The 10841-nt window shown below is 44.4% G+C and overlaps 2 protein-coding genes across 2 annotated transcripts in view; one reads left to right on the top strand and one right to left on the bottom strand.

The window, feature by feature from the left end:
- LOC138753052 (transcription initiation factor TFIID subunit 6-like) overlaps positions 1–3493 on the bottom strand; it is a 13618-nt gene extending 10125 nt beyond the window's left edge. Inside the window, exon 1 of the mRNA XM_069915644.1 lies at positions 3342–3493. Within this exon, the coding sequence (XP_069771745.1) occupies positions 3342–3493 (152 nt within the window). The remainder of the gene's footprint in view (positions 1–3341) is intronic.
- Positions 3494–4720: 1227 nt separating this feature from the next.
- Positions 4721–10389, top strand: cnpy4 (canopy FGF signaling regulator 4). The gene is made up of 2 exons (XM_069919953.1): positions 4721–4859; positions 9584–10389. The coding sequence occupies exons 1-2, from the start codon at positions 4751–4753 to the stop codon at positions 9733–9735; spliced, it is 261 nt and encodes an 86-aa protein (XP_069776054.1). The 5' UTR covers positions 4721–4750; the 3' UTR covers positions 9736–10389.
- The last annotated feature ends 452 nt before the right edge of the window (positions 10390–10841 follow it).

The following is a 10841-nucleotide window of genomic DNA, read 5'->3' as shown; positions in this document are numbered from 1 at the left end:
TGTTCCCTTGCGTATCTGCTATCTTCAAAAAGATATCTTGCATAAACTTTTGATCTTCTTCGTTAGGTAAATATACATTGAGTAGATTCCAAAACTCCGAATATATCTGACATTTTATCATTACATATCTCCCTGCTGGATCTATTATTTCCTCTTCTATTTTAAATGGCACATTTTTACTAATTAATATAGCTACTCCTCTTGCTTTTGAATTATACGATGCTGCTGTTACGTGTCCTACCCAATCTCTCTTTAATTTCTTGTGCTCCAATTCAGTTAAGTGTGTTTCTTGCACAAATGCTATATCAATTTTTTCTTTTTTCAGTAAATTTAGCAGTTTCTTCCTTTTAATTTGGTTATGTATTCCATTAATATTTAAAGTCATATAGTTCAACGTAGCCATTTTATACTTTGTTTATCTTCCCTTTCCGTTTCTCCATCATTACCTTTCCTTCTTATCCATTTCTGTTTTCTTGTTTTGAACCCTTTATAAGACAACATTCCTAAAACATCAAACATTTTCCTTATTCTCTTATTTAAAACTTCTTTAGCCCCAATCTCCCCTTCCCTTCCTGAGTTGTCCTTTATCCCTTGTCGGACAACCACATCTCCCCTCTCCATTTGGATTTGCGAATTCACTCGCAAGCGTCAGCTGATTTTGCAGTGACCGTAACTCCTCCCCACCCAGCCCCCCCCGAAAAGATTTCACTTTTCATATGTAACAAAGGTCACTCTTTTAATTCCCTCCTTATTCCCTCTATTCCATTTCCTTCCCTTATTAATTCTTGTCTATACTCTCTATATTTTCCTCTAAATACGGATACATTCATGTATGCACACTATACATATACACACATATACCTCTTTACCCACATACATATAAATCGTGTCATTTTTACTCTTATTTAATGTCTTCATCTCTCTGCTTGTTTTGTAGTTGTTCTGCAAATTTCCTTGCTTCCTCTGGATCCGAGAATAGTTTTTTTCCATAAGATCGTTTTCGCTGTATTGAACTCCTTCCTCTTCTTCAGGAGTTCAAAACTTATGTGTCTTTTTAGTTCGCAGTCTTTTGTACTCTCGTTACACGTCTTCATCTCTCAGTCTATTTTGTAATTATTCTGCAAATTTTCGTGCTTCCTCTGGATCCGAGAATAGTCTGTTTTGCTGTCCTGGAATAAATATTTTCAATACCGCTGGATGCTTTAGTATAAATTTATACCCTTTCTTCCATAAAATCGCCTTTGCTGTATTGAACTCCTTTCTTTTCTTCAGGAGTTCAAAACTTATATCTGGATAAATGAAGATTTTTCGCCCTTTGTACTCCAGTGGCTTGTTGTCCTCTCTTACTTTTTCCATTGTTTTCTCCAGTACCTTTTCTCTTGTAGTATATCTTAGGAATTTTACTAAAATAGATCTTGGCTTTTGTTGTGGTTGTGGTTTAAAGGCTAATGCTCTATGTGCCCTTTCTATTTCCATTTCTTGCTGTAGTTCTGGACATCCTAGGATCCTGGGGATCCAATCTTTTATAAACTCTCTCATATTCTTGCCTTCTTCATCTTCCTTAAGGCCCACTATCTTTATGTTATTTCTTCTGTTATAATTTTCCATTATATCTATTTTCTGAGCTAACAGCTCTTGTGTCTCTTTAACTTTTTTATTAGATTCCTCTAATTTCTTTTTTAAGTCCTCTCCCTCCATTTCTTTTCTTTTTTTTTCAATCTTTTTATTATTATTATAATTTATAAACACATACAGTTCAAAGAGATATAAAAAAATACATAGTAAGTAATGAATTAATACAGAGATATTAAACAATAATATTACAGAATAAAAATATATCATAAAAAAAAAATTTTTTTGATCAGTTTAGGATGTGAACTATCTCTAAAAAGATATAATTAATAACAATATATGAAAAAAGAGAAAAAAACCCCAAAAAAGAAGAAAAAACAAATCTGAATTAAAAAAAACTTTTAAAAAACTTTAAAAAAAAACCTACAGATATAGCTAAACCACGCTGATCACTCCGATCTCATCTTACAGCCCAATTATCATACATAATCATAGAAAGAAAACAGAGCCAGATCAACTCACCACAAATGAAAATATTGAATAAATGGTCGCCAGGTTAACTCAAACTTAGAAGGGAATTCATAGACAGAGTTTCTAATTTTCTCTAAATTTAAACATGGTATAGTTTGGGTAAACCATTGGAAAACAGTGGGAGGATTTACCTCTTTCCAATTTAATAGTATAGATCTTCTAGCCATTAGTGTAAGAAAAGCAATCATACGATCCGCAGGAAGAGATAAATAAGTCAAATCTATCATAGGTAATCCATTTCTACTGCTGCTTCTCGTTCTTGCACCTTGTCCATTCTTTCTCCCATTTCTGATAAGGTCATATCTATTTTATTCATTTTCTCTTCTGTATTGTTTATTATTCTTCTTAAATCATTAAATTCTTGCGCTTGCCATTCTTTAAATGACTCCATGTATTCTTTAATAAGAGAAAGTATATCCTTTATCTTGCCTTTCCCTTCTTCTTCTATTTCACTGTACTCTTCCTCTTCCTCTTCTTCTTCCTCTGGGTTGGCCATCTGTTGTTTCTTTGTTGCCCTTTTCTTCTCTTCTTTCTTGTTTTCGTTGTCTTCTATGTTCTCCTCTTGCTGCAGGTGTTCTGCAGCTGTCGTTGCCGGCTGTGGAGATCGACTCCCCAGCTGGTCACCCCTCCCGTCGGTGTGTTTTTTTGCATGCGCGGTTGCGCACTTTTACTCGGCTCAGCGAGCCATTTTTGTAGTCCACTTTCTACCGACCTGAGGGAGCAGGTTTCTCTCTCCACCGCGGGCCTCTTCGAACAGGTAAGGCCTTCTCCTTCTTCTTCCGTTGTCTTTTCTTCCTCTCTTCTTACCGTTGTTTTCGATTTTTCTTTTTTCGTCGCCATCTTCTTTCCACCTTTATACTCACTTTAATTTTTATTTTTGTGCCTTTGTGTTTTCCTTTATTTTTTCCGACTTTTCTTGAGAGGGCTGGAGTTCACCGTCCGGCCACTACTCCATCACGTGACTCCCCTTCCTACTGTGAATCTTGAGGCTATGTCCTCTAGTGATAATCTCCCCCACCCATAGGAACAACTTACCCACCTCAATCTTTCATAATTTTATACATATCTATGATCTGTCATTCTTTTAAATTCCAGCGAGTGCAGTCCCAAATGACTCAATCTCCTCATAGCCCTGGAATCAACCTGGTGAACCTCCTCTGCACCTTCTCCAAAGCCTGTATATCCTTCCTCAAGTAAGGAGACCTGAACTGCATGCAGTGCTCCAGATGTGGCCTCACCAGGACCTTGTAAAGTTGCAGCATGACTTCCCTACTCCTAAATTCCCTCCAGCAATAAAGGCCAACATTCCATTCGCCTTCTCGATAGCCTCCTGCACCTGCAAACCAACTTTTTGCGATTCACGCACAAGTGCTCGCAAGTCCTTCTGCATGGCCACATGCTGCAATCACTTGCCATTTAAATAATAATCTAATTTTCCATTTTTCTTTCCAAACCAGGTAACCTCACATTTACCAACATTGTACTCCATCTATCAGACCCTTGCCCACTCACTGAACCTAACTATATCTCTCTGCAAACTCTCTGTATCCACAAGGATGGGGTTCCCCAAGAGATATGCATTCTACTCAATGGGTTATGGGGAAATAAGGTGAGGACAGGGTTGCTGCAGGGGTATGTCGTCCAGTCAGTGGGTTATGGGGAATAAAGTGAGAACAGGGTTACTGCAGGGGTATGCCGTACAGTCAATGGGTTACGGGGAATGACAGGGTTGCTGCAAGCATATTTAGTCTACTCAATGTGAACTCTCGCTTCCGATCCAGTCTCGTGACTGTCTGCACTCCTGTTTTACCTGGCATTGGTGGGAGTATGACCACTCGACGTGAAGAAGACACAGGAGAAGGTTGTGGACTTCAGGAGGATGAAGATCGATCACAACACAACAACAGTTCCATTGTAGAGAGAGTGGAGAGCACAAAGTTCCTTGGTATGCATATCCTGGACTCGCAACCTCTCCTCATTCATCAGGAAGGCCCAGGAGCACCTACACGTCCTAAGGAGGCTGAGGAGGGCAAAGCTGCTGATCCCATCTTGACAACCTTTTGCAGGAACACAATTGAGAGCATCCTGTCTGACTGCATCATTGTGTGGGACGGGAGCTGTAAAGCATCAGACTGGAAGTCAATACCTCAAAGGATCATCAAAATGGCCGAGAAGATCACTGGGGTCTCCCTTTCTTTGATAGACAACATTTACTGTTTAAAGAGGGCTCAAGGGATGACCTTTTCCACACACAATGCCATCAGGAAGGAGGTACAGGAGCATCAAAGTCAGGACTGCCAGGCTGGGAAATAGCTTCCTGCAGAGTGTAAGATTGATGAAGGGTGTCCTATAACCATGATAATTTTAATTACATATGTGATTTTTATGTCACCTCACTTTTTCTCTTCTTTTGCACTAATGCAGTTCTTTTTTTACTGTAATTTATAGCAATTTTTGCACTTGTAATGCTATTGCCAAACAGTAAATTTCGCCCCCCCCCCCACCTCCCCCTTTGTGGCAATAAATTCTGATTCTGTATTGTGTGTACTGTGGTCTGGAGAGTCGCTGTTTTGTCAGGTTGTACGTGCAGAGTCAGATGATAATAAACTTGAACCTGATTCCACCTTATCACTTTCAGTGCGAGAACATGTTGGAAGAGTATGAGGACGTCGTGGAGGACTGGTACTTTCACCACCAGGACCTGGAGCTGGAGAGGTTTCTATGTGTGACCCACGTCCTGGGAAAGGGTGATCAAGGTCAGTCTGGTGATCTATAAATTATAAATGTAGACACACAGCATGGTAACAGGCCTTTCTGGCCCACGAGCCCGTGCCACCCAAGGACCCCATTTAACCTACAACTCCCGTATATTTCCAGAGCGGCACGGTTGGCATAGTGGATAACGCAGCGCTGTTGGAATGCCAGTGATCAGGACAGGGGTTTGAATCCCACACTGTCTGCAAGGAGTTTGTATGTTCTCCCCATGTCTGCATGGGCGTTCCCCGGGTGCTCCAGTTTCCTCCCACCATTTTTCATCGCTGATCCTTCACCATTATTGGGGTCTAAACCCCCATCCAATCAGCACTGCAGGAACCCCTATCCAGAAAGATGGCATTGGTTCAAGGAGAGGACCCACCCTCCCCACCACCTTCTGAATGGGCATCAGGATAAGCGGTATATGTTGAGTTTAAACTGAATAACCAGTCTATGAACACCCCACCACTGCTCAAAATGTTTGGGCCCTCTGTGAAGCAGTCAAGTTTTGGTTTCTGCCATGCCTACCGACTACATAAATAATTTTTTATTTTCTGTGAGGTGAAAAGAAAACGAGGCATTTTTCTTACCAGAGGGTCCCCCATTGAGAATGGTTGATCAAAACATTAATCTCAAGAACAGGGGTTCCCAAACTTTTTGGATCATCAACCCCCCTCCCCAGACATGGAATCATGGCACTGATTGACGTTACCAAAGGTACAAAGAACACATACATCTTTCATCCACACTCTCATTCACTCAACTCTTTCAAAGGCTGAGGCCAAATCCAACATGGCAGCCACCAAGGCCCACTCTCGCGAGAGGTTGGCCATTACTCCCATAAGCACTATTTTCTGTTGATCTGCCAGTTTTCCTCTGCAAAACTTCAAATGACCCCTCCCCCAGCACCACCCCTGGCGAAACCCGGCATTATTGACCCTTTGGATAGTCCCAGGGGTCGATATCGAGCACTTTGGAGACCCCTGCTCTAGAACAAGGTAGCAAGCAGTAAACAAAGTGGGATTGGTGTAGCTTTCTTCCAGCAGAGATCAGGCTCTTGAAGCTCTCCTTACTGACCAAAACACTGCTCCAGCACACACCAGCCAGCTCTACTTGGAGGGATATCAAGACTGAAAGAGCACAAAGATTTACTCAGATGTTGCCTGGACTTGATGAGCTGAGTTTCAGGGAAAGGTTAATTCCCTGGTGTGCTGAAGAATGAGGGATTTGATCACTGTGGGTAGAGATAAGATAAGATGGGTAGAGATAGATGGGTAAAGATAGATGGGTAAAGATAGATGGGTAGAGATAAGATGGGTAGAGATAAGATGGGTAGAGATAAGATGGGTAGAGATAGAATAAATGAAAGTAGGCTTTTTCCACTGAGGTTAGGTGAGATGCAAACCACGGAAAACAAGCAAGTTTGCAGACATCCGGATTGAAGTAAAAACAATGCTGGAGAAACTCAGCAGGTCACACAGTGTAAAGTTGATTTTATTGTTACCTGATTATCCAAGTACAACCTGATGAAACAGCGTTCTCAGGTCCTCTGTGCAAAGCACGCAGGCACACAACCAGACATAACACATATTTCTTTCTTTCTTTGGCTTGGCTTCGCGGATGAAGATTTATGGAGGGGTATGTCCACGTTGGTGACTGACGTCCGATGCGGGACAGGCAGGCACGGTTGCAGCGGTTGCAAGGGAAAATTGGTTGGTTGGGGTTGGGTGTTAGGTTTTTCCTCCTTTGTCTTTTGTCAGTGAGGTGGGCTCTGCGGTCTTCTTCATAGGAGGTTGCTGCCCGACAAACTGTGAGGCGCCAAGGTGCACGGTTGGAGGCGAGATCAGCCCACTGGCGGTGGTCAATGTGGCAGGCACCAAGAGATTTCTTTAAGCAGTCCTTGTACCTCTTCTTTGGTGCACCTCTGTCTCAGTGGCCAGTGGAGAGCTCGCCATAGAACACGATCTTGGGAAGGCGATGGTCCTCCATTCTGGAGACATGACCCACCCAGCGCAGTTGGGTCTTCAGCAGCATGGATTCAATGCTTGCGGACTCTGCCAGCTCGAGTACTTCGATGTTGGTGATGAAGTTATTCCAATGAATGTTGAGGATGGAGCGGAGACAGTGCTGATGGAAGCGTTCTAGGAGCCATAGGTGATGCCGGTAGAGGACCCATGATTCGGAGCCGAACAGGAGCGTGGGTATGACAACGGTTCTGTACACGCTGACCTTTGTGTGTTTCTTCAGGTGGTTGTTTTTCCAGACTCTTTTGTGTAGTCTTCCAAAGGCGCTATTTGCCTTGGCGAGTCTGTTGTCTATCTCTTTGTCAATCCTTGCATCAGATGAAATGGTGCAGCCGAGGTAGGTAAACTGGTTGACCGTTTTGAGTTCAGTGTGCCCGATGGAGATGTGGGGGGGCTGGTGGTCATGGTGGGGAGCTGGCTGATGGAGGACCTCAGTTTTCTTCAGGCTGACTTCCAGGCCAAACATTTTGGCAGTTTCCACAAAACAGGACGTCATGTGCTGGAGAGCTGGCTCTGAATGGGCAACTGAAGCGGCATCATCTGCAAAGAGTAGTTCACGGACAAGTTGTTCTTGTGTCTTGGTGTGAGCTCACGGATGGCTTTCTCTTCAATCTGAGGTGCCTGCAAGCTCACACGAAGACACAGGAGCAATTTGTCCGTGATAACACATATACGGACAAACAATACACATGCAGGACAAGTATTCATCTATACAAATAAATAAATATTGTTTCATGAATACGAGAGTCTCAGACGGTTAGTGCGAGCGGTTCAGCATTCTCACGGCCCATGGGAAAAAAGCTGTTCCTCAACCCAGTGGTGCTGGCTCTGATCCTCCTGTACCTTTTCCCCAACGGGAGCAGCTGAAAGATGCTGTGTGTGGGATGACCCCTTGACGAAGGGCTCAAGCCCAAAACGTTGGTCGTGTATCTTTATCTTCGCTACATAAAATATACTGTTTCTCCAGCATTATGTTTACTACAAACCAGAAGACGTGAGTTAAGGGTGAAAGGGGAAAAGTTTATGGGGATTATTTGGGGCACACATGTCAAACTCAGGCCCGGGGCCAAATTTGGTCCGTGGTATAGTTATACTTGGCCCACAAGATCATATCAAATATGTACTAGAGCTGGCCCGCTGGCTGCCGCGCCAGTATAGTGCATGCACAGCTAATACTACAAATCCCAGAATGCTTTGCAAATGCGTCGGCACTGGGCCGTCAGCCCGCTAATCACCCCCACCTCCTCTCTTTACTTTCATTAGATTAGTTAGGGTTAGGGTTGGGGCTAGAGGGGCCAAAAGGTCTGTGTGATCTATGGTTCTAGTCAAACATCCTTTTTCATTGACACTAATTGAATTTGTGAATATGTATCCTTTTATATTTACAGTTCATGTTAAGGCCGTGACATGGAATTAAAATAGGCCATTCAGCCCATAGAGTGTGCTCTGCCATGAGCTGATCCATTTCCTCACGGCCCCACTGCCCGGCCTTCTTCCCATGAACTTTGATGTCCCGGCTAATCAAGAACCTTAAAGAACGCCCAATGACCTGGCCTCCACAACTGCCTGTGGCAACAAATTCCTCTGATTCCCCTCTGGCGGAAGAAATTAGCTTCTGCAATTTTTTTTTTAAACTTCCCAATCCTCTACCTCCTTGTATGCCCTCTCTTTTGCTTTGAGACTGGCTTTGTCAGCCACATTTGTGACATTTTTCCATTTGAATATGTTTTTTTTTGCTATGTATCTGCTCCTTCCTGACTTCTTCCAGAAACTTCATCCATTGCTGCTCTGCCCTCTTCCCGACTTAGTCCCTTTCCAATCTATTTTGGCCAGTTGGATTGTACTGCATGTCACACACCTGTGTGTCTGCAGCAAGCAAGTATACTTCGTTTGTCACCATTTATCCTCTCCTGACGGTGAGGCACAGACTAGAAGGGCCAAAGGGTCTAGGTGTTGTCGTGTTCCTGCCGTAATCATTTACCCTCCCCTGATGGTGAGAGTTCACTGAAACTCTCTCTGTCAGGAGAGGATTTATGGTTACGGCAGGAAATCGCACGTACTCCTGCCTCCAGCTTTGCTTATGGCCAGTGTGGACTCTGTGGGGCAAATGACCTATTATCGTGCTGTCTGGCTCTGTGACAATCCAGGAGCAATGCCCTCAAACTGTGTCTGCTGGTTTCACCCCAAAGGTAAACGTGCGCACATTTTGGATAGAATTGCCAAATGTGCTGGAGAAACTCAGCAGATCACACACCATCCCTAGGAAGTAAAGGGCAACCAATGTGTTGGGCATGGGCCCTTCATCAGGTACAAGCAAAAGCAGGTAGGTGTCCAGATAAAAAGGTGGGGGCAGGAGAGGAGGGAGGAAGGGGTGGGGAGGGAGGAAGGGACAGGTGGAGGAGAGGGTGGGAAGAAGGGACAGGAGGAGGAGCACAGGCCAACAGGTAAGGTCATAGATATAGGGCCCAGACATGAAACATTGGTCACCCTTTCCTTCCCATCGATGCTATGTGATCCGCTGAGTTTCTCTGGCACATTCGTGTGTTGCTCTCGACCCCAGCATCATCCAGCTATGTTTTGGGTGGGTGGGGCAGCTGGAGGAGTTGGGGAAGGGGGCGATTAGGGTTCACTTCCCAGACGTGGGCCCGCAGGCATCTCTTTCCCTCCACCATTCAAGCGTCCCTCCTTGCCTCTGCTTCCAGACTGCCTCACCGAAGTGTGGACGGGCCGCAAGGGTGACGTGGATGCCGCCGCGGGGAAAGAGAGGAGGGCGGAGGAGCCCGGCGAAGGAGGCGAGAAAGAGGGTGAGAGGGAGGAGCACTGGGCCATTCACAACCACGCCTCGGAGCTCTGAGCCAGCATGGACACCTGTGCTAGAAGATGTTGGATCCCCTCCATCCCCACCACAACCTGGATCACACCCCCCCCCCCCCCCCCACAAAGTGACCCAGACACTACAAACTCTCGCATCCTGATGTTTCATGTTTGTACCTCCAATGAGGAACTTTGTGGAAAGAACTATTTTTTTTAAAAAAACTTTACAAGATGAGCTCCAACACTCTGTGAAGCAATCCTTTTGCCACCTCTGCAGAGCCACTGGAATGCCTGCAAATGGAAAAGCAAGATTGTAGAGTTTTTCCTCTGACTTCTGTACACATTAGTCACCTTTTCTTCATGTTTTTATTTCCCTACGCTAAGCGCCTCTCGGTGAGCGTGGAGACCGACGTAACACCAATGAAGTACAAGTTCCTTCCCCGGGTTATTGATTTGACCAACCCCAATGTCCAAGCAACAAAAGTTCAAGTGTTTTATCATCTGACTGTTTGTATACAGCCAGACGAAACAGCCACTGTATATACTGTGCATAGGACGACCCCGGAATTTTCACCTAAAATGTTGGTTTTGAGCGATACCCTTTGTTTAAGATGGCTCGACCCCCCACCCCCCAAAATCTGGCACTTGCCGCTGACCAGTGAATACCGTTAAAAGCCAAATCACAACATTTTAATAACAAATAATCATTTAAAGGTTTAAATTTTATTTGGATATTCCGAAATAAACTAGTGGCAGCTCCTATAACTGGCCTGTACAGAACAGTCGGTCTGGCCGGTTGGACCTCGCGGAGGAGTTCTGAGACTTCGCAAGTAACTAACGGGGCAAACACGGGATTGTGTCGAAGATGGCGGCGGTGTTGAGACCCTGTCGCCTAGGTAAGAATTTTAGGTTCTTTGTTTTGGATGACCACCCCTCCCCTGATGATTTTTTTAAAGGTTCGAGTATCGTCCCGTGCAACATCGTAAATGGTTAAAGTGCTGGAGTATCTCAGCAGGTCATCCAGCATCTGTGGAAATTAATGGACAGTTGACGTTTCACGTCAAAACCCTTCATGGGGAATGTATTTAGTCTTTCAGGTCCTCCCGGCCCACGAGCCTGTGCTGCCCAATGACACCTAATCTCCCC

The sequence above is a fragment of the Narcine bancroftii genome, chromosome 2 (genome assembly GCF_036971445.1).
Source record: "Narcine bancroftii isolate sNarBan1 chromosome 2, sNarBan1.hap1, whole genome shotgun sequence".
Lineage (NCBI taxonomy): Eukaryota > Metazoa > Chordata > Chondrichthyes > Torpediniformes > Narcinidae > Narcine > Narcine bancroftii.
Note: the sequence above shows the minus strand (reverse complement) of the source record. Positions and strands in the feature narration are given on the sequence as shown.